The sequence below is a fragment of the Balaenoptera musculus genome, chromosome 20, assembly GCF_009873245.2.
Source record: "Balaenoptera musculus isolate JJ_BM4_2016_0621 chromosome 20, mBalMus1.pri.v3, whole genome shotgun sequence".
NCBI lineage: Eukaryota > Metazoa > Chordata > Mammalia > Artiodactyla > Balaenopteridae > Balaenoptera > Balaenoptera musculus.
This window is the reverse complement of record NC_045804.1, coordinates 21,199,391-21,221,755: the sequence shown is the minus strand read 5'-3', so window position 1 is coordinate 21,221,755 and position 22,365 is coordinate 21,199,391. Positions and strand designations below refer to the sequence as shown.

At 43.5% G+C, this 22,365-nt stretch overlaps 1 protein-coding gene across 1 annotated transcript; it reads left to right on the top strand.

Moving 5' to 3' along the window:
• The first annotated feature begins 69 nt into the window (after positions 1 to 69).
• Positions 70 to 21,834, top strand: RETREG3 (reticulophagy regulator family member 3). The gene is made up of 9 exons (XM_036837744.1): positions 70 to 371; positions 12,322 to 12,428; positions 14,154 to 14,184; positions 15,116 to 15,242; positions 15,882 to 15,966; positions 16,762 to 16,899; positions 17,932 to 18,014; positions 18,661 to 18,793; positions 19,198 to 21,834. The coding sequence occupies exons 1-9, from the start codon at positions 133 to 135 to the stop codon at positions 19,653 to 19,655; spliced, it is 1,401 nt and encodes a 466-aa protein (XP_036693639.1). The 5' UTR covers positions 70 to 132; the 3' UTR covers positions 19,656 to 21,834.
• The last annotated feature ends 531 nt before the right edge of the window (positions 21,835 to 22,365 follow it).

Here is a 22,365-nt window from a genome sequence, read left to right as displayed (position 1 = left end):
GACGGGAGTTAGAACCTATGCGCAGGCGCGCTGTGGAGGGAAGGGGCCTTCCCGCCGAATCTTGCAGCTGCGCAGTTGGTGTTATTGTGACTGTCGGGCCGGGGCCCCGGATGTTGGGGCTGCCGGGGGGAGATGGCGGAGGCTGAGGGGGTGGCCGTGGCCCCAGGCCCAGCTTCGGGGCAGACTTTCAGGGGCCGCCGCAGTATGTCAGGCTCCTGGGAGCGTGACCAGCAGGTTGAGGCGGCGCAGCGGGCCCTGGTGGAGGTGCTGGGGCCTTACGAGCCTCTGCTGAGCCGTGTGCAGGCAGCCCTGGTGTGGGAGCGGCCAGCCAGGAGCGCCCTGTGGTGCCTGGGGCTGAACGCGGCTTTCTGGTGAGAGAACTGGATCCTCGGAAACCCTCCGAGGCGCGAATTCGTCAGGTTTCTCTAAGGCTCTATCTCTCGCCCCCCTTATTTTCTTCGCTGCACTGGCTCCTTCCTGTACCTGCCTAATTTTGCCTCACCTCCTTCCACTCCTTCCCGCCTGCGGCTTTGGCACCGCAGTTCTCCCCAGGGCCTTCCAGTTGTTTCCCGTGCTTTACCTGCTCCCGCACCCTCGCCCCGCACATCTGGCAGGAGCTTCTAGTAACATCTTGAGCCGCTCGCAGTGAGCGAGGGCGCCTCATTTTAGCCAGGGGAAGCTGTGTCCCGTTAAAGCCATCACCTCCCTTCTCTTGTCTGCTCAACAGTGGTTTGAAGACTGTCTCCAGAGATTTTAGTAATTATTATTGGGGTAGATGTGTGCGGCGTGAGATCTTCAAAAGGTATACATAGGTGTGATAAAACAAACTTGAACGATCTGAATTATCATGTTAGATAGATATCCTTTCGCCCACTCGGGAAGTTTGCGAAGTCTCAGCGTCCGAGAGCCTCCATAGCTGCAACTTGAAAGAAAATTGTAAGCTTTTAAAGAACAGTTATGAAATAGTGATTGTGAGATTTCACCCGTTTCAAAGTCACGTATGACGGCAAGTCCTCCCTGTTCCAGGGAATTAGAGAGGCATCCTTAGCCACGGTTTATAGCCAGGGAAATTGAGGGTGTCTAATAGTGTGTGTTTTCCTGAGCTGGAAAAGTGGGGCTACAAGTATGCTTTAAGAATCTGTCTGTGTCATGCTCTGTGAAAATGGAACTGCTGCTTCTCTGAGTTGTCATCACCTAAAGTGGACTTAGGTCTTCATAAGATCTGCCAAGCAGAGTTTGGATTTATTAATAACTAGGGAAGTATTATTGATCAAATTCCAAGGGAACTGAAGTGTAGGGTGGCGTCTACAGCTGAGTTGAAATAAAGCTGTTCTGAATAAGTCTGAAACAGAACAAAGTGTGTGTTTCCAAAACAAAATTGTTTTTGCTAAAAACAGATTTCCTCTTGAAATTCTTGGTTTTAAAACCAAAACATTTATTATCCTTTGTATGAAAGAAGACTTTCAGTGAGCTGGAGCAAAACGAATAATTCCAAGTTCATTGACAGGAAGACACACTGGTGCTTATTACGTTAATCCTCTCACAGTTTGAAGGAGACTCAGGTTAGAGGTGTCACAGCAGTTGTTGCTTCTAGAGTCTTGAGCAAACTTGATGAGAAACTTCTACAGCATTCTTCATTCATTCATTCATTCATTTATTTATTTTTAAATTATTTTGTGTCCCTCATGACTTTTTTAAAGAGGGTTCTTTTTTTAAAAAAATTTATTTAATTAATTTATTTTTGGCTGCTTTGGGTCTTCGTTGCTGGGCGTGGGCGTTTTCTAGTTGTGGCGAGTGGGGGCTACTCTTCGTTGTGGTGTGCGGGCTTCTCATTGCGGTGGCTTCTCTTGTTGTGGAGCACGGGCTCTTGGCACGCGGGCTCAGTAGTTGTGGCTTGCGACGTCTAGAGCACAGGCTCAGTAGTTGTGGCGCACAGGCTTAGTTGCTCCGCGGCATGTGGGATCTTCCCGGACCAGGGCTCGAACCCGTGTCCCCTGCATTGGCAGGCAGATTCTTAACCACTGCGTCACCAGGGAAGCCCCATTTATTTATTTATTTTGTTATTTTAAAAAATAAATTTGTTTATTTATTTATTTATGGCTGCGTTGGGTCTTTGTTGCTGCGCGCAGGCCTTCTCTAGTTGCGGCGAGCGGGGGCTACTCTTCATTGCGGTGTGCGGGCTTCTCATTGCGGTGGCTTCTCTTGTTGCAGAGCATGGGCTGTAGGCGCACAGGCTTCAGTAGTTGTGGCTCGTGGGCTCTAGAGTGCAGGCTCAGTAGTTGTGGCGCACGGGCTTAGTTGCTCCGTGGCATGTGGGATCTTCCCGGACCAGGGCTCGAACCCGTGTCCCCTGCCCCTCTTCATTTATTTATTTATTTATTAAAATATTTATTTATTTATTTATTTTTGGCTGCGTTGGGTCTTCATTGCTGCCCGCGCGGGCTTTGTCTAGTTGCGGCAAGCAGGGGCTACTCTTTGTTGTGGTGTGCAGGCTTCTCATTGTGGTAGCTTCTCTTGTTGCAGAGCACGGGCTCTAGGCGCGCAGGCTTCAGTACTTGTGGCACTCGGGCTCAGTAGTTGTGGCTCGCGGGCTCTAGAGTGCAGGCTCAGTAGTTGTGGCACACGGGCTTAGTTGCTCCGCAGCATGTGGGATCTTCCCGGACCAGGGCTCAAACCCATGTCCCCTGCATTGGCAAGCGGATTCTTAACCACTGCGCCACAAGGGAAGTCCCTCATTTATTTTTGATAGTGCTTCTTCCTTGATCCCCACGTACCTACTTCTCTCCTTGGCTGTCTGTCAAAAACCTTAACTGTAGCACCTCATTCTGGAGCATTTTCCAAAATGCCCTTTTCTTCTTTTCCTCTCACCTCCCCGTCCCAACCTCTAACCCCAGACCATTTACTCAGAACTTCATTTCCTACATTGGGTTTGTACTCCTAGGAAAAAAGTTGATCATAAACCAGTTTGTATCAGAGTGTGACTGATATATAAAAACTTTATCAGGATTTAAATGAATCCTGATAAACCAAGGGTTTATTAATGCAAATAGATCAGTAGCATGTATGTTGTTATTTTTGAGGAGAGGGCTTTCCACATCCCCCTTGCCTGAGAGAGTTTTCAAAGTAGAATGTGGGGTTGAGGTCTGCACATAAGGAGCCGCTCTGACAGAGACACATCTTTAAATGTTAGTTGTCTTTAATTTACTGGCTCCCAATAGTATTTACTTAAGTTTACTAATATGCTGTGTTTAGAATCTCACTCAGATCCCCTTTTCCTACTCTGAGTCTCTTAAAGCATCAGTGTGATTGGTCTTTATCTCTGGCATTTCCTGGTAGCTTGCCTGTTGTGTATCCAGAATGCAGTTACTCCTGTTACATTCCCATCAGGCTCTAAGTAGCTGAGGGAGAGGTGTAGCAAAATGAGGGTGTGACTCTTGAGAATGAAAGAGCAATTGGGTATGCCATTTTTGAAGAGGACTCATACCTGTGAAGGGTACAAAATGACTGACCCCAGAGGCTAGGGTAGTTTTAGCATTGGAGTTCACAGGATTGTTTGTTTTAGGAAATGAACTTCCTTGGAAGGTAGTGTGAGGTTCAAAATAAAAGTTAGACTTCACATTCCAGTAGCATCAAATTGAATATGGGTGTTGACGTTTTGCTTAGGAATGTCAAAGAGTAACTGCTTTGTTCTCACTTTATTTAAAAAAGCAATTTAGGAAACACAGGTGGATCCGTTAGCTCAGGTCAGAGAAAAATCAAATCTGAAACATTTTACTTTTCTTTCATTATTTGTTTTGAATAATGATACGTCATTAACTGAGGTGTTTTATACATTTTGAGGTATTAAAAGACTGGATAGGAATACAAACAAATCATCAGAATTCAGGTAGGTAGCTCTTAACTTTCAGTGTTCTGTCTTCTCATTTGAGGTTTTTCCGTACCTGTGAGTGTGCCCTCTTACATATTAATAAAAAAACAACATAAAAGATAGGGATAGATGTGGATGCCTTGCTCCTATAGTATTTCAAGGCTTTCACTCTTATTTTCAGGTTCCAGAAAAATTATAGTGATCACATTAGAAATCTTCCAGCCTATATTGCTTCTGGTCACTTATATGTTATTTTCCCTAGTGTAATAACAGAAATGTCAGGCCTTCCTTATCAGTAGCCTATATTTTCATTAGCCTCAGCACCACCTGTAAATGAATGATTTGGGGGAAGAATATGAGTCAGCAAGAGTCTATCGTGACAGGATCAGAAAAGAAGAGTTTCAGTAACTTTTTAGTTTGACTCATAAGATGAGGGGAGGACAAAGGAGCCCTGGAAACGTGTGTGAACTCTAAGCCCTCGCACCGCCTCCTGTGAAGTACATATGGTTCAAGGAGGGCTAGATGACTGCTGAGCTCCTTTTCAGTTTTTAGCATTCTGTGATTCTAGATGGTCTTTAAATTAGGAATATTGATTTAGAGCAATCCACAAGCTGGTTTTTTGTGAAGATCTCTGTTGGAATCTGCTTTTACAGTCACTAGTCTGAGTTAACCAATCCCCCCCATCCCTCCAAATAAAAAAAAAATGACCGGAGAAGTGATTAAAGGTATACCGCAATGCTGATCTAAAAGGTTAGAATTTGAGGGACTTCCCTGGTGGTCCAGTGGTTAAGACTCAGTGCTCCCAATGCAGGGGGCCAGGGTTTGATCCCTGGTCAGCGAACTACATCCCGCATGCCGCAACTAAGAGCCTACATGCTGCAACTAAAAGATCCCGCATGCAGCAACTAAAGATCCTGTGTGCCGCAACTAAGACCGGACGCAGCCAAATAAATAAATAAGTAAATATATTTTTTAAAAAGGTTAGAATTTGAGTAAAAAGTAATAGTGAGAGATAGGAGATGGAAGGGAGGGCCTATTTAAGTGGAAACATTTGTTCTGTGAAAAAAAAAATCTACACGTCAAATTTCAGATGAAATCTATTGAGCAAATGTTTCTGATGATAGTTTTTGGAGGGTTCTTGTTGCTTTTGATAGCAGGGAAGACTCCCAGAGATGCCTTGGCTTACTTTTTTTTTTTTTTTCCTCTCTTTTGCCATCAGTTTTTATCTGTTCTGATTATAAGGTTGGGTGCTTTCTTTTTTTTTTTTTTTTTTGAATTTTATTTTATTTATTTTTTTATAGGTTGGGTGCTTTCTGTCCATTAACATAAGGTAGGTCATTTGCAGCTAGCTGGTTTCATTTCTGGTTTTGTGCAAGCAACAACTATCACTACATGATATTGGTTGGGTTAATTTTTTTTCGTTCTAATTTACCAGTGACTGGCTCATTAACCAGACAGCCACAAGTGCTGTACAATAATGGGCTTTCTGTCCCTATAGGATGGGATGCTTTGTTCTAAAGTGCCACTGAGAGAAGCTTACTCCATAATAACAAAGGAACCCAGAAATATTATCTTCTTTGATTGAAAATAGACTTGGGATCTTTCTCTTGTTTATGATTATAGCAAACTTTAATTTACCTGTACTAATGATGAGGATCCATGGTATATTTGACCTCAAAAAAATTGTTTATTTTTGAAATTTCTCATGATTTTTCTGGACACCAGATTGTTTTTCCAAGGAGTATTCTATTTAGACTGATAATTAATTGGATTTTAGCCCATAATAAAGGGGATGGACAGTTTATAAAAAGACAAAAAAACCCAAATAATAATAAATCAATGGATATATAAATTTTTATGTATTAGTAATAAAAAATTCTAATATAAGTGGCAGTGAGTTACTAATTTCTGCCTATTAGGTTTTTAAAAATGATAGTATTTAATTCTGGGCACAATATGGAAAAACTGGTTTATGGTTGATAGGAACATAAATTCAACAGCCTTTCTGGAAAGTAATTTAGCAACATGTATTAAGATACTTAAAAAGTTATTACCTTTTCAGGGGCTGGGAGAAATGGGGAGTGATTGCTAATGGGCATGGGTTTCTTTTTGGGGTGATGAAAATGTTCTAAATTAGGTAATGGTGATAGTCACACAACTCTGAATATACTAAAAAACATTGAATTAGTTTAAAAGGATATATTTTATGGTATGCAAACTGTATCTCAGTAATACTGTTACAAAAAAAAAAGTTAATGCTTTTTGACCTAGTACTTCCATTTAAAGTGGTTAATCATAAATAAGGTCAAAGATTTATGCTCAGTGATACGTAGTTCAGCTTTACTTTATTACATCAAAAATTGGAAACATCTCAGTTCAATTAGGGAAAGGTTTAAAAAACTAATTGTAGGGGCTTCCCCGGTGGCGCAGTGGTTAAGAATCCTCCTGCCAATGCAGGAGACAGAGGTTTGAGCCCTGGTCTGGGAAGATCCAACATGCCGCGGAGCAACTAAGCCCGTGTGCCACAACTACTGAGCCTGCGCTCTAGAGCCCACGAGCCACAACTACTGAGCCCGCGTGCCACAACTACTGAAGCCTGTGCGCCTATAGCCTGTGCTCCACCACAAGAGAAGCCACTGCAATGAGAAGCCCACGTACCGCAACAAAGAGTAGCCCCTGCTCACTGCAACTAGAGAAAGCCTGCATGCAGCAAGGAAGACCCAGTGCAGCCAAAACAAAAAACAAAAAAAAACCCACCTAATTGTATCTGTGTATGATGTAATCATTTTCAAGTTGTGGATGCTTTTTCTGGTGATGAAGGAAAACATGCCTATGTATTTTTAAATGAAGGAGGAGGTTTTTAAACCAGATATTCTATATACTTCCATGGAGTTTTTATATTTGAATATTTTTTTAAATGAAGAACCTCTGTTGCCATTTTAGGGTATGTGTGTAGATAATAGGTTATTTTTTAAACTTTTTACTATGGAAAATTAAAAACATATATATAAGCAGACGGAATAATAGTATGTATTACAATTGTACCCAGCTTTAAAATTTTTCAATTCATGGCCAATTTTGTGTCTTCTATACCCGAGTTCTTTTCCGCCTCCTCCTTTCTTGTTTTGAGGGAAATCCTAGACGTCATGTCATTTAATCTCTTAAGTATTTCAGTATGTGACCCTGAAAAATAAAGATTTTTTAAAAAATCACTACCATTATCACATGTAAAAAATTAATGGTTCCAGTCAGTGTTCAAATTTTCTCATAAATGTCACTTTGTTTTTTAAACAGTTCTTTGGGGTTTGCATCCAAATGAAGTTCACATATTGTGACCGATTGTTCTGTTTTTAACACCTCTTTTACTCTGTTGGTTCCCTTTCAGTCTTTTTTCCTCTTTGCAATTTATTTGTTGAAGAAACCAGTTTGTCCTGTAAAGTGTCCTACAGATTGAATTTTGCTGATTGCATCCCTGTGGCATAACACGTTCCCCTGTGCTCCTCTGTGTATTTCCTGTAAATTGGTAGCTAAATCTAGAGTCTTGATCAGATTTAGTTTCAAAAAAAAATTTTTTTTGGCAAGACTGTTTCATACTGGTGATAGTGTACTAATTTTATTTTTATTTTCTTCCTTAATTAGTAATTATATTTTCTAAAATTTCTCCTGTAAACATGCTTGCCTTTAGAAATATGAAAAAAATAAATATCATTAAGGAAAAATCTATTGTGAGCCTACAATGGGTAGAAGGAGTAATGGGCTATGGGCAGTAACCAAATTAAATAATTCACATGTGAATATCCAGAGTTGACTGCATTTGTAGTTATTTTTGCTAAATTGGAAAGTTCTCATGCTGATTATAGTTGCTGAAAAATGTTTTGCATGTTGTCTTATCAAACTTGTACACTGTTATATCTGCATGTGAATTTTTTGGCCTGTATGAATAGACATTGCAGGACTAAACTAATCCAGAGGAATCCTCCCTTATTTTTCCTCATTCCTTACCTATACCAATCTCACAAGTTCTTTATCTTCAATGTTGTCTTGTCCTTGTACATAGTTGCAGAGTTTTTTTTACAGGTAGGCTTCCAAGTTACCTCCATAAAATAAAAGTGTAATGTGACTTCAGTATATCCCAAACACATGAATCTGAGATTGATATTTCCTTTTTGTTTAAGAATTTAGTATTGAGGGCTGAAGGAAAGGAGCACACACTTATCCATATTCTTTTATATTTGATAGACCCCCTAAGGGAATTAATAATATTTGATATTAATTGTCTAGTTACCTTGGAGAGGTAACTCTAGTGGTTTGAGGTGGTCTTTCCATTAATTAAGATTTTATCTATATGGAAGAAGCTATTTTTCCAAGAATTGTTATTTTACACCACACAGAAAAACTCTTCTTCCTCTTAAGTTTCTGCATTGGCTTGTTCAAGGAAAGGTTATCTTATATCTGGCTCTAAAATTGAATTATGGACCAGGATTAATCTGGTTCAAGAAGATGCTCACAGTTTCAGCCTTCATGATCCAGAAAATACACCCTTTGTAAAACTCTTTGCTGATTCACCTTTATCTGCAGGATAAAATCCAGTACCCTTTGTCATGAAAGGCCCTTCACGATCTGACTTCTGCCTCTCTCCCCATACTCATCCCCTCCCTCTGTTCTTTAAGTTTCAGTTCTATCATACTACTTGTAGTTCCCTAAATACATCATTCCAGCTGGCTCTTCTTCCTATCTGAATGTCCTCTCTTTCCCTGCACCCTTTTGCCCTGTTGTCTTACCATTAATCTTTCAAATCCCAGCTTAGATGTCCTCTTTGTTATTGTTAACTTGTCATGCTATATTACAAACACGTACTGACATAAATACACTTGAGAGTATGGTCCATGTTTTACTCTTTTCTGTAATTGGCCTATTTACCACAAGGCCTCAGCATATAATAGGCAATTAATGAATGTTTGAACTGAGTTGAAGCATAGGTGGGGGCTCTAACTGGTTACTAAGATAGTCCAGCTCTTGGAGAAACAGTATTTTTATTGCCATCATCTTTGGAAAACTGACCTTTCTTAGGAGAGCTTAGTATCCTTTCCCTACCCCAATTTATATTTGTGTTAGTAATCATGATTTGGGAAGTAGAGGTTGCAGACAGTCTGGTTTGCCTCCGCAGAGAGCCCTTTCAAGTACTACAGAGAAAACAGTCGTGCCACATCCTGCTGCTGGGACATGGAAGCAGCAGCACTGGGGAGCAAGATGCTCTCGAGCCCTTCTCCTTGGCCTTGTTAAATTTCCTTGTTTGTTGGGATGATGAACTGGCGTTGGAGAGAAGATTAATGGCCTGGGGCAGCTCTAGAGGCTTAAATCTATTAAACTGCTTTCATTCTGTAATCTCATATAATTACAATATCCTTTAAGTGATGGAGTGGAAATATTGGAATAGGGTTGTCATTGATGACTGGATTTCTAAGTTCTTGGTTTCTTCCATCCCTCATTCTTTGTATAGTTTAAAAAATTATGTGACATAGATTCATGTTTATTGAAAACAGTGCAGAAACGTCTACAGACCAAAATTAAAGTTCCTCTGACAATTCCTGCTTGCATATACGTATTCACAGATACAGATAAAGCTTTTTTTTTTTAATGTAAGGATTATACTCTTAGTATGGTGTTCTGTGAATATGTCATTAGGTCATGTGTTGAGAGAAGAAGTCATTTATAACCAACTCTTGGTCATCCTTACTCTTGTTTGATCAGTTGCTGTGATGATAACTAACAACACTTCTACATTGTAAAACTGAATAGGACATACATTAGGCATATATTAGGTGCCTTGTATTTTCTTGTCCTTTTAGCAAGATCAACTATGATATTTTTTTCTTTTTTTTTTTTAAATTTTGTTAGTTGTTTTCTTGCTGCTTTTCTAGTTCTCTGTTCCTTTTTTTTAAATAAATAAATAAATTTGTTTATTTATTTATTTATTTATGGCTGTGTTGGGTCTTTGTTGCTGTGCCTGGGCTCTCTTTAGTTGCGGTGAGCGGGGGCTACTCTTCGTTGTGGTGCGCGGGCTTCTCGGTGTCGTGGCTTCTAGGCGCGCAGGCTTCAGTAGTTGTGGCACGTGGGCTCAGTAGTGGTGGCGCACGCTTAGTTCCTCCGCAGCATGTGGGATCTTCCCAGGCCAGGGCTCGAACCTGTGTCCCCTGCATTGGCAGGCAGATTCTTAACCACTGTGCCACCAGGGAAGCCCAACTATGCTATTTTTATAAGTGATTAAGTATGTTGTTTCTAATACCTACAAATAATCTTTCACGATTTGTTATTTTTTAAAAAATATTTATTTATTTATTTGTCTGCATTGGGTCTTAGTTGCGGCATGCGGGATCTTCATTGAGGCATGCGGGGTCTTTCATTGCAGCGTGTGGGTTTCTCACTAGTTGTGGCATGTGGGTTTTTCTCTCTCTAGTTGAGGCGTGCAAGGTTAGCAGTTGTGGCACGCAGGCTTAGTTGCCCCCGCGGCAAGGGGGATCTTAGTTCCTCCCGCGGCAAGGGGGATATTAGTTCCCCGACCAGGGATCGAACCTGCGTCCCCTGCATTGGAAGGCAGATTCTTTACCACTGGACCACCAGGAAAGTCTCCTGATTTGTTATTGTTAACATCACATATAGATGAGGAAACTGAGGCTTAAAGAGGTCAAGCTAATTTATTCAAGGTCATCAACTCAGAGTGGCTGTTCAGAGAAATAAACTCAAGTCAGTCTAAAAGCCATGCCTCACTGCCCTGCTGAACCGCCTCTTGTGATGCATTTGGCTTCCCTCAAGATCTTAGAACAGTGTTTCTCAAACCATCTGCAGTGAAGGACTAGTGTTGTCATTTTCCCCAGTCTATTTCTGAGCAATACTTTTGTAAAATACAATATAAATGAGTTACTAGATAAGTTTAAAATGCATACAAAATACAAGCCCAAATATACCCTTAGATTAAAAATTACTTGGTCAAATTGCTATAAAAATTTCTAAATTCTTACTTTCAATTTCTATACTTATTTCCTCACAGTCTGGTAACGTCACTGGACTACAGAGACTCTACAGGGCGTTGCCCTAGAGGCTTTAGAGTTGGATCATAGAAAGACTCATAAAAACTAGCTTTTTTTGAAAAAATTTTTTTATTGTGAAAGATTTTAAATATATAGAGGTAGAGAGAATAGCATAAATAATCTCAAGTACTCATCATCCAGCTTCAGCAATTATCAACTCATAGTCAATCTTGTTTCCTCTTCTTTCACACCCTTTCCCTTGCCAAACTATTGTTTTGACACAAATCCCAGATATCATTTCATTCATAAATATTTTAGTATGTATTTCTAAAAGATAGGGACTCTTTAAAAGCATAACTTCCATAACATCATAGCCCCAAAATTACAATAATTCCTTAATATCTTCAGATGTACTGTCAGTGTTCAGATTTCCCAGATTTTTTGTAAATATCTCTTTATGGTTGATGCCTTCTAGTAAGAACTAGCTCTTCCTTTATTCTCTTAATGTGATACATTACAACTGTTGAGTTTTTGTATGTTGAACCACCCTTGCATTCCTGGAGTAAATCCCAGGAATTGGTCATGGTGTGTAGTCCTTTTAATATGCTGTTGAATTCATTTTGATAACATTTTATTGAGGATTTTTGCATCTATATTCACAGGTATCAATATACCTTAGTTTTCTTGTAGTGTTTTTGTCTGGCTTTGGTATCACAGTAATGTTGCCCTCATTAAATAAATCAAGAAGTGTTCTCTCTTTTTCAATTTTTTGGGAAGAGTTTGAGAAGGGTTGGTGTTAATTCTGGAGAACTGGCTTTTAGATGTAGCTTCAGTGCTCACTTTCTGTGTGACCTTGACCAACTCATTTTACTTTTTTGAGCCTTAGTTTCTTCTTCTGTAAAAGGATATCTAATTGAATTAGGTCCTCTTTAGTGCATGTCTGTCAGTTTGTTGCCCTGAACCAGGGTCTAATTTGGTAGAAAGATGTTTGCTTTCATCAAAACAGCTTGGTCAGTACAAGAATGAATTTTGGGAATTCCCTGGCAGTCCAGTGGTTAGGATTCTGCGTTTTTCCCTGATGAGGGCCCAGGTTCAATCCCTGGTCGGGGAACTAAGATCCCACAAGCCGTGCGGTGTGGCAAAAACAAAAAAAATGAATTTCTCCTTGAAATTAATAGAATCACAGGCTTGAAAGTTGAAATGGGCTTTAAGAGGTTATTTGGTTTAGTCCTCTGCCTTTACAGAAGCAAATTATTATCTCTGCACCATAGGTAAAATAGCTGAAGTCCAGAAAGTTTAAGTGATTTTTCTCAAGGTGTATAACTGACACTTAAGTCTGTTTACCACAGGACCAGTGGTGCACATATGGTCTTTTCTGAAATTAGCTTAATTGGATAATGATCTTCTGTTCTTCCTTCTCTTTAGGTTCTTTGCCCTGACATCCCTTCGTCTTGTGTTTTTACTTGCATTCAGCTCAATGATCATTGTGTGTATAGATCAATGGAAGAGCAAAATCTGGCCTGAAATAAAAGGTAAGTCTGGTAGCATTTAGAACAATCTGAACCGGAAATGGCTTTTCTGTCATTTTTACCTTTAGTTTTAGGGGGTTTTGGGAGAGTATGTGGAGCTGGGAATATCTTTTGAAGTCTGAATTATTTGCTTTAGAAGACGTTTGAAGGGCTAGTGCCCCATCTGTAGTTCCTTAGAGCTGAGTTCCGTCCTTCTCATTGTTTATTAAGCTTAGGAAATCTTTATCCGCCACGTGAGATATTCTTGCCCTCATAATTGGCCTGAGGAATAAATAGTCCTCAAGTTGTTAAAAAATAATTCTCCTCACTGGGTACTACATCATTACCAAGACAGTATCAATTTGCCTCTGAGGAATTTCTTTTAAATTGTTTATTTGCAAAGCGCTAAGTTAGGTATTATGACTTAGATAAAGTCCTCTAAGATATGGTTCCTTTTATCCAAGATGATACATACGTAAACATAAGAAAAGTTACAGAACAGCACCAGAGATGTCACAGTGCAGCATGTGATCAGTATGTTTGTCATGTATTTTGGCCCTAGCTCAAGCCTTGAATGAAACAAAAGATTTGGACAGGTAGAGAGATAAGTGTGTTTCTGTGGGGGGTCAGAGGCTTGATTAGTCTGAGGAACCAGAAGCTGCAAAGCATCTCCTGAGGGCAGGGAACTGATCATTTTCACGGGAGTGGAGAGGTCATTACAGGGAGTGCTAGGAAATAAAGTATGTTGGGATTAGATTTTATAAGGGCCTTTAAGTTAGGCTTAGAAGTTTAGACTTTATCCTATAGATAATGGGTGGTCCCTGATGATTCTTTTATTAGAGCTATATGCTGAGATGATATTAAAGATTAATTTGAAAGCATTTTACCCGACCACATGGAAAGAGAAAAGGGCGAAGAAGGGAGACTCTGGCTGTATCTGTGTGAGAAGTAGTCAGAGAGGTGTCAGTGGAAACAAACGATGGATGGCTTGGAGAGCTGTGAAGAAGGAAGACCTGTCAAACTGATAAATAGAGGTTAGGAGAGTAAGGGATAACAGCAGCTTCGGGATTTCAAAGCTAGGAGAGCAGCAGCGGCATTACCGTTAGATGTAGGCAACGTCAGGCAGGGCAGCTGGTTTGGGTGGGGAGTGAGAGGGAGGAAAATTGATGTAGGTCGGACATGGTAATTTTGAAGGTTTGGCAGAATATTCAAACCAGAGTGTACAGCTTTTAAATACATTCCCATCCTATTTTGCAGAGACTTCAAGGAATCAGGTAGTTCACCCACCTGTCTTATGGCTAGTGAATGTCAAAAGACTTTACATCATTGATTGTAGTTAACGGGTCTCTTTTTAAAGAGAATAGGCAGATTTCTAGAGTTGAAGTAGTCATATAATGCCTTCGTAACCTGGCACACATTGATACACGCAACCCAGACACACTTGAGGGGTGGGATGGACCTTTTTTTGTGTGCACCTTGGCTCTCAACTGTAGTAATTAGAAGGGGCCCTAATGCTCCATTTGGATCCCCACCCCATCCCACCAGAGAGAAGAGCAGGCATCAGCCATCATTCCCTTGTCTGCAGCTCCCTAACTCTGGCAGTATAACATGGTGTCTCCTTTTTATTGTCTGTTACTGTTTTCTTTTCCCCAAACCTATTAAAACTTGAGCTATCAGACCAACAGCCTAACATTTTCATGTTTAAGTTTTCCTTACGAACTAATGCTGGTGTTTGTTTTAATATTGTAGTGCCAAGACCCGACGCATTAGACAATGAGAGGTATGGAACACTAATTAAATCCCTTTTTGTTGCTCTGATTGATTCTCTTGTTGTAATATTCTGGTTATAGGCTGTTAACTCCATGTTCTAGATACAAAGTATAAGCTGAGAACCTAGTCTGTTGCAAATAATCACTTTAACAAATCCTCAAGTTCAGGAAGGAATATGTTAAGATGGCTAGTGGCCTCTGATATTTACAAAAGGTGTTTCTGAGAAAGAAGCATTACAGTGCCCCATAACCTGACATAACCAAGTAATTGGCTGCATTATTCAGCTCTAGTGTGAAAACTTAGAGGCAACTTACTTCATTTGTCTCCTGGCTTTTATACCAGGTCATTTAGTGTTTTCTGTAACGTCTGGCTGTTTAAAGTTCCTGGTCAGAAAACACATTGGTTCCTGGCATCAGCAAGCCAAAGATTCCCCTTGTGGCTTACAGCTCCTGCTTTCATTTCTCAATTCATTCATCTCATATATTTGACCCAAAGAATTTTCTTTGCCGTGGTTTATTTTGGTTTTGCTTTGTTTTCTCTCTGAGGGGCACATCCTTTGCCTCTCCCCTCTGCAGCAGTGGTATAAGACTGTGCTTTACTTTTTTCCCTGGATTGCAATCACAGTGAATTGCAATGGTCTGAGCCCAGGAAAGATGTTTTTAAGCACAAAGGGCCTTGGAGCTGGTGGCAGGTTTACACACGTGGATTGGGCTGCTTGCTCATAGGGTGGAGTTGTCAGAACAAGTTTGCCCTCCTAGTCCTTAAATTCCAGTTTCAACCTGGTGAGCCAAGAAGAAAGTCATGCTTCACCTCCAGAGCAACTAGGACTAGACACTTCCCAGCCCCTGTTTAAACCCGGAAGGATTGGCTGCCTTCACAGTGAGATGCGGGGGGAACCTTCAACACCCTCCTTTCACAGCTCCCCCTTCTCTCTCCCATAGCTGGGGCTTTGTGCACCCTCGGTTGCTCAGCGTGCCCGAGCTCTGCTACCACGTAGCTGAAGTCTGGGTTAGTGGGACCATTTTCATAAGGAACCTTTTGCTTTTCAAAAAGCAAAACCCAGGCAAGGTAAGACTCTTCCCTTTTTCACTCTCATTTCTGGCTCTCAGTTCAGTTCATGCTAAACTGAAACAGCCCTTTTACTACCTACCCTCCTTCAAGAAAGAAAAGACCATGGTGTTTGTATAGACAAGGGAAGTTGTAGGAAGGGGCTTCTGACTAAGACTAAGGCAAGAGCTTGATGATTCCTGCTTTGGGTGCTTGCCACTTAGATTAGGCCATCTTCCTGCCCCAAGATGGGAAAGAAAGCTTGCTTGTGTGCATTCTGTGTCATTAAACATGTGGTAGGTGGTTGACTTTTTATTTTATTTTACTTTGACTTAAAAAGCCCACCACCAACACTTGTTTTCAGAGAGAACTTTTGGCTGAGTCCTATTCAAACCAGTTTGCCAGCATGAAAGGTGCAGCCCTGTGGGGTTAGCCATGTGAGAAGAGTTTGAATAGAAGTGGACATCCTCCCTTTCCTCCCAAACAGAATCACCACTGGATGCAACAGTAGCTAGGTACATGTCATTCTGACATGTCCATGCTTTACTCAGAGGTCATAAAGAATCATTTCTATCACATCTCCATCTTACCCGCCCCCCATGCCCAACCCAGTCCCCTGCCATATAGCAGAAGCTTAATACTGTTTCCTGACACTCCCAGTTCTGCTTGCTGAGCTGTGGGATACTGACCTTCTTGGCTGTCTTGGGCCGCTACATCCCTGGGCTCCTGCTCTCCTACTTAATTCGTAAGTATGGTATATACCTCCCCCACAAGCTTACCCTACTCATAGCTTTTCCAGCCATAGCTAACTATGGGTTTAGGGAGAGGACTTTTATATTTTGGTTCTCCAGGAACTGACCTTTATATATTTTCATGTTCTGTTTAGTGTCATGAAAATATCTTTCTTCTTACCTGTATCAGGCTCCCCACATATAAAGTCCTTTTCTTACCAAGTCAGCTTTAAAAACTGATGAGGGTCCACTAACATATATTGTATTACCAGCTATAAAGGACTGTCTGTCCCTATTTCAGGAGGGAATTTTTAGAGTCAGTGTATTGTATAACAGTAGAACATAACACTTAGGGGATCCTCTACTAGGTTCTGTTTACCCTGGAGCACTTTTTTTCCCCCTGGAGCACAGTTCTGTACATTTAGTTGCTTCATATTGGCATGAACTCTGTCTGCTTGAGACTGGAAGAACTGAGTAGTGATGGCCCTGCCCATTATATATCAGAAGCTCACATGATCTGTTGTGTATTTGCTGAGGCATTGTTACCATTTGGCCTTATTTATGGCTCAGCAACACCCATATGCAAGTGACGGCACTGCCCTCGATGTGTCAGCAGCGCACTCTGCTATGCGCAGCCCTGTAGGTGACTGCAGAAGTCTCTGCCCTCCGGAACCTTCACATCCCTGAAGATGACCAGCAGAATTAGAATTTATTGTGTTCAAGCCCTAAGGACACGGTAGCAGAGGGACAGTCAGGACTGTTTCATGCAGCCCTTTCTCCATTCTGCCACTCTTTCCCACTCCTCTCAGTTGTCACCGTCATGATGTGGCCCCTTGCTGTGTACCACCGACTGTGGGATCGAGTGTATGTACGGCTGAAGCCAGCTCTGCAGCGGCTGGACTTCAGTGTCCGTGGCTACATGATGTCCAGGCAGAGAGAGAGACAATGTAAGTGTCAAGGGGAAGCTTCCTTCCACTTGGGCAATTTGGGGAGGAGAAGGAGAAGCCCGTAGGTCTGACATAATAGGTCCTTGAACATGGAGAAGTGGGATGTGGTTGGTGTGTAGGGGGTTGGTGGTAAAAGTGACATTCTATTCCAGGGAAATCTATGCAGGCTTACTAGTTTTTCCCGTTTGGAATTCTAGACGCTCCCATTTTAAACAAATACGAGAAAAGTTCTCCCAAGTCAACTAAAAGACAGACAGTGAAGATATTCCCAGTGTTAGCTTCTTTTTATGAAGCACGTCCCATGTGCTGGCTGCTCTGCATACGTTGTTTTATTTAACGTTTATAACAACCTTGAGAAGAGGGTGGTATTATCTTTTTCTGGTTGAGGAAACTGAAGCTCACAGTTAGTAAATAGCAGAGCAGGTCTTTCAAACTCCTAAGCTCGGCCTCCATTCAGTAGTGAAAGCTGCCTTCCCAAAGTGATTTAAAACTGGCTTCAGAAGCCAGAAGTGTACTAGCTCAGGATCCTCCAACACACGAGTGACAGTCGTGCGAACTTTTCCCTCTCTTCTGTGGTATGGTCAGGTTGGGTTTTCATTAAGCCCTGGCCTTCTAAGAGCCCTGCACGTGGGCACCAAGGCCCAGCTCCCCCTGACGCAGCCAGTTGAATAGTACCAGTCCTCAAAAGGCTGATTCAGCCCAGGTGGGGCATCTCCCTTTGCCCTCTCTGTGACAGTGTCCGCTTTACACGCTGACATCTGGTCTGTCCCTAGCTGATCCTGAGAGTTGTTGACAAGCCTGGTAGTTGATCATCTGACCAGAACAGGAAGGGAGGGATGTTGGAAGAGAGATCTTTCTCCTGTGTTATCAGCTTACCTTGCCACTTAGGCTCAGCAGCTCCTCCCTCAGGCATTGTTATGTAGGCTTAGGGGGTTCATTCTCGTGTTCTGATTTTATGCCTTTGAAATCCAAAGGGGGCAGGGGTTTCCCCTCAAGGGAAGGTGTCAAGGCGTTTTTGCTCTTTCCACATAGTGCGCCGCAGAGGTCTACACCCAGAATGTGCTGGGGACAACCACAGTGACAGTGAAGAGGAGCTTGCTGCCTTCTGTCCTCAGGTATCTTGGGTGTGGGAGCTGCATCACTGGCCAGTTTTTTTTAGCTCCTTTTTAACCATCTGGCACTCATGTTTAGACAGTAACCAGGTTTTCAAGCTCCCTGTGGGCTCTCCAGGGACCAGCTTCTTGCCCTTTTCCAAGGACCTCACTGCCCAAAGAGCAGTGAGGAGAGAAGCTAGTTTTATATTGGGACTTTGTATGTAGAGTCTCAGTTTGAACCTGGTGACCAGCACACCCTCTTCCATGCCACCTTTTAACCCCTGCCATCATGGCAGAACTTCTGCAACTGGTGTGATCATTTTTTAAACAGCCCAGCTCGCCTTAGGTCAGGCAATGTGTGTATCCTCCTGGCCACCTGTGAAAAGTATTCTCTGGATCAATTATTTGCTTAAGAGTAAGTGGCTGGTTGACACCCAAGACTGCTTTCCTTCCTGTGCTCAAGACTGATGAAAAAGGGTGTTTTCTCTAGGGGAGCAGCCTAAAAGGGGGTCAAGATTTTGACTCAAGTCCCCATGCATGCCTGGCTACACTGTTGGCCTTAGGGTAGCCTTTAGGGCCAGCTCACTGGTGAAGCTGTAACTGGGGAACTGCACTTGTTTCTAATGGCACCATCTCTTCAGGCGTGTTGGTCTTTTCTTTTCCTAAGCTGGATGATTCTACTGTTGCCAGGGAATTGGCCATCACAGACTCTGAGCACTCGGATGCTGAGGTCTCCTGTACAGACAACGGCACATTCAATCTTTCACGGGGCCAGACACCTCTAACAGAAGGCTCTGAAGGTAGAGGAACCTTGGACCCAAGTTGATACTGGCCCTGACTGTTGCCTCTCAGCTTCCCGTGCAGCGGGGATACTGCCCCCGCTTTTCCTGTTTTCTGAGCTGTGGATCAGGCGGCAGAGCAGCTTTAGGGGTATGGCTCCAGCCAGATGGCACTGCTGCTGTCCTAGAAATCCTCAGTCCCTTAGTAGCCTCAGATTCTAGGCTTATGGGGGACATAGCAGAGGAAGAAAGGGGGAGCTCTCTGGCCAGTAGAGGTCACAGCAGTCTATAAGTGGAGGGGGAAAGCTGACCAGTGCCAGAAATCCAGGGTGGAAACATCTGGTTACTTGGAGATGACTTGGTGGGGCTGGGGCACAGGAAGGCCAGGCAGGTGCCATGTCTCAGACACTCCTCTGTTCTCCCAGACCTAGATGGTCACAGTGATCCAGAGGAATCCTTTGCCAGAGACCTTCCAGACTTTCCTTCCATTAATGTGGATCCTGCTGGCCTGGATGATGAGGACGATACCAGCATCGGGATGCCCAGCTTGATGTACCGTTCCCCACCAGGGGCCGAGGAGCCTCAGGGCCCCCCGGCCAGCCGGGACGAGGCTGCACTGCCGGAGCTTTTGCTTGGCGCCCTGCCTGCAGGATCCAACCTCACCAGCAACCTTGCTAGCCTGGTCTCCCAGGGCATGATCCAGCTGGCCCTGTCAGGGGCCTCCCAGCCAGGCCCTGCTGGCCTACCTCCCCGGAGAGCCACAAGAGGTGTCCTCCGGGCCCCCAGTTCAGACCTGGACACTGATGCTGAGGGGGATGACTTTGAACTTCTGGACCAGTCGGAGCTGAATCAGCTGGACCCTGCCAGTTCCAGGAGCCACTGAGGCAGAGACTCCCCTTGGGGGTCGTTGTGGTTTAGGTTTTTTTTTCTCCCCATTCCACTTAAGGTGAAGGGGCAAGGGAAGAACCCAGGTCCCAGCCCCTGAATTATATATGTATGCTCAGTGGCCTGGCAGATGCTCAGAGGCCTGATGAGAGGATACTCACTCCTCTGCTACCAGCTGGACACTGATTTCTGAGCTCAAGTCACTGAAGTGAGAGTGTGCTCCCCTGAGGGACACTTCTCTCCGTCAGGATGGTGGTATTTTTGGGGAACAAAGTAGTCAGGGGTATTGGTTCCCTTTTGAGGGGATGCTGCTGTGTGCTTCTAAGTATGGGTGCTCAGAAGCCCCCAGTGATAGATCCGTTCCTTCCTTCCTCCCTTTATCATCTCCCGAGAGCTCCAAGTCAGGCAGCTGGGAGAGTTACACTGTCATCTTCCTCTTTTGCTAAGCCATGCTTTGATTTGCCTTTTTCTAAGCAAGCTTGTCCTTTGGTTCTGCAGAGCAGGCCTGTTCCCTCTGCCCCAGCCCATCCTCATTTCTTGAGGCCTAACCTGCAGTGCTCCAAAATATTGCTTGTGAAATTTAAGAATGTGAACATGAGGTGGGGGTGGGCCTCTTCTACATTGCTTTGGGCCATGGGGTCAGCTGGCTGGGAGGGTGGGTGCCTCTATATCTCATGGTCTCAATGAATCTTTTGGAGCTGCCTGGTTATTTTTGGTGCTGCTAACCCCTGGCTCCATTTGCCCATCAGCCTGAGCAGTGAGCAAAGCAATCAATACCATACCATACCCGTTTCCATGTTCCTGTTCCTTCCCCTGCTCCTCCTTTGGAGAAGCAATAATCCCACATGGGCGATGCCAGAGTAGCACTTTACAAATGGCTCAGTGGCATTCATCCCAGGAGCCACCAGCTCTTCTTGCACCAGCTATTCTTACTCCTTGTTCAGCTCCTTTAATAATTTTGTTTTCAACTTCCTTCCCAGTTTGGTAGGGCTTCTTTTAAGGATGAACCCAGTTAGCAAGAATGTGTCTATAATCAGCAGAGACCCCTGTAAGGGGTATCTGTTCCACTGCCCCTAATAAAATCACGTGAGACAAAAATTAAAAAAGGTCATTAGTTCTCAACCTGTGCCTCCCCAATCAGAGCTCAAGCTGAACTCTTCTGTCCTCTTTCCCTCTGCATTAACCCTTTGCTGATCCTCAGGGACCACTCCCCCAACACCCCTATACCTGGGTGCGGGATGTTGGACAGAGCCTATTTTCATGTGCTGCAGGTGGGAGTGTGCTAACATGTTTGCTCTTGGTTGATGGACAGGCTAGAGGTCAGGGAGTGAAAATAGTCAACGGTGAGAAGGGAGAAGAGCTAGGTGTCTGATTCATAGTCACTTCCCTTTGTGGAAGGTTAGGGTAATGGCCTCTCCCCACTTTAGTGTTCTCAAACAGACTTTGGAGACCTTCTCTCTTCCCAGAGCCCAGATGTCTTACAAGTGAGCTCTGATGTGGAAAAAAGCAGGAGGTGTGGGAAAGGAGTGGGACTTTGTGTGTTTGCATGAGCGTGTTTAGCTTCGGGCCTTGGGAATTGGCAAGAGGGAGGGAAGGAAGGAGAGCAAAATCTTTGGAAGGTGTTTCTTGTACCTGCGGATCCTGCTCTGAATCTCCTTAGTCCTCCACTGTGAATTGGGATGGGGATGAGGGAGGGAGGGGTGCTGGGGAATAAATCTTGTATGAGAACCATCTTTAAGAGACTGATGTTGAATGGTGCCTTATCCTTGATAGGTCTTCTTAATCTGAGATGATATTAATTTGAGGAGGTGATAGCCTCAGAAGAGGAAGCCCATGTGCGAGGGACCCACCTGCCCATCCCTGTTTTTCCTTCTGTGATGGCCAGAACAATCACCATGGTGGGAGGCTACTTCCCCTCTCCAGGAGACCCCAGATGTGAGCATAACTGGCACTCTTGGCTGGCATCTAGCCCGCAGTTCTGTCATTTCTAATTCTGAATATTGTCCCCTAAACGTGTGAAGACAAGCACAGGTTTCAAAGGCTAATGAGATTTTAGGTAATAGAAGCTTTAAAAAGTAGCACCATGCCCCTCTGGATTGTTTGAGCCTGCAACTCGACAGCTGCTCTTTGGCCTTCAGCTGACCTCAGAAACTAGAAATACTTATTTCAGGCTTTGTCCCATTGGCCGATGTGGGCAGGAGTGGAAAGCACCTGCCAGGTGTTGCCATAAGATTATCTCGGCCAAGAGGAAACTTCTACAAGCATTGTGGCTTAAGAGCAGCCCCCTCCCAACCCTACCTTCAACCACAGCATGTGCTGAGCGCCCCCTGTGTGCGAAGCTCGGTAACGGGCAAATAAAGGCAGCGTTATTCTTTCCAGGGCGCTTACCCGTTCTATTATCTTCATAACCCCCCTCCTGGAAACACCTCTTGTTGCCGTTTTACAAAAAATGAGAAAAACCGACTGAAAGGTTTGGGCCGTGGGCGGGGACACGTCCGTAGGTAACTGGCCCTGTGACCTTGAGCAAGTCGCTTGCCCAGCGGGAGTTGATGCTGAGGTTTCTTTCCGTTCGAATACTCAGCCCAGTTCAAGGTCACGAGTGCTCAGCGGCCGCTAGAACTGGGTCCCGAAACTTCAGCGCGTGATTCCCTACAGCCCTGGTTCCAAGGGGAGTAAGGGAGAGGTTCGAAGCGCGCGCCCCGCCTCCC

Excerpts from the sequence above, each read along its gene's own strand:
- RETREG3 (XM_036837744.1), top strand. The coding sequence starts at position 133 with ATGGCGGAGGCTGAGGGGGTGGCCGTGGCCCCAGGCCCAGCTTCGGGG. Across the intron at positions 15,967-16,761 it reads CCTGCTCTCCTACTTAATTC|TTGTCACCGTCATGATGTGG; the intron begins GTAAGTATGGTA and ends CACTCCTCTCAG. Across the intron at positions 18,794-19,197 it reads TCTAACAGAAGGCTCTGAAG|ACCTAGATGGTCACAGTGAT; the intron begins GTAGAGGAACCT and ends CTGTTCTCCCAG.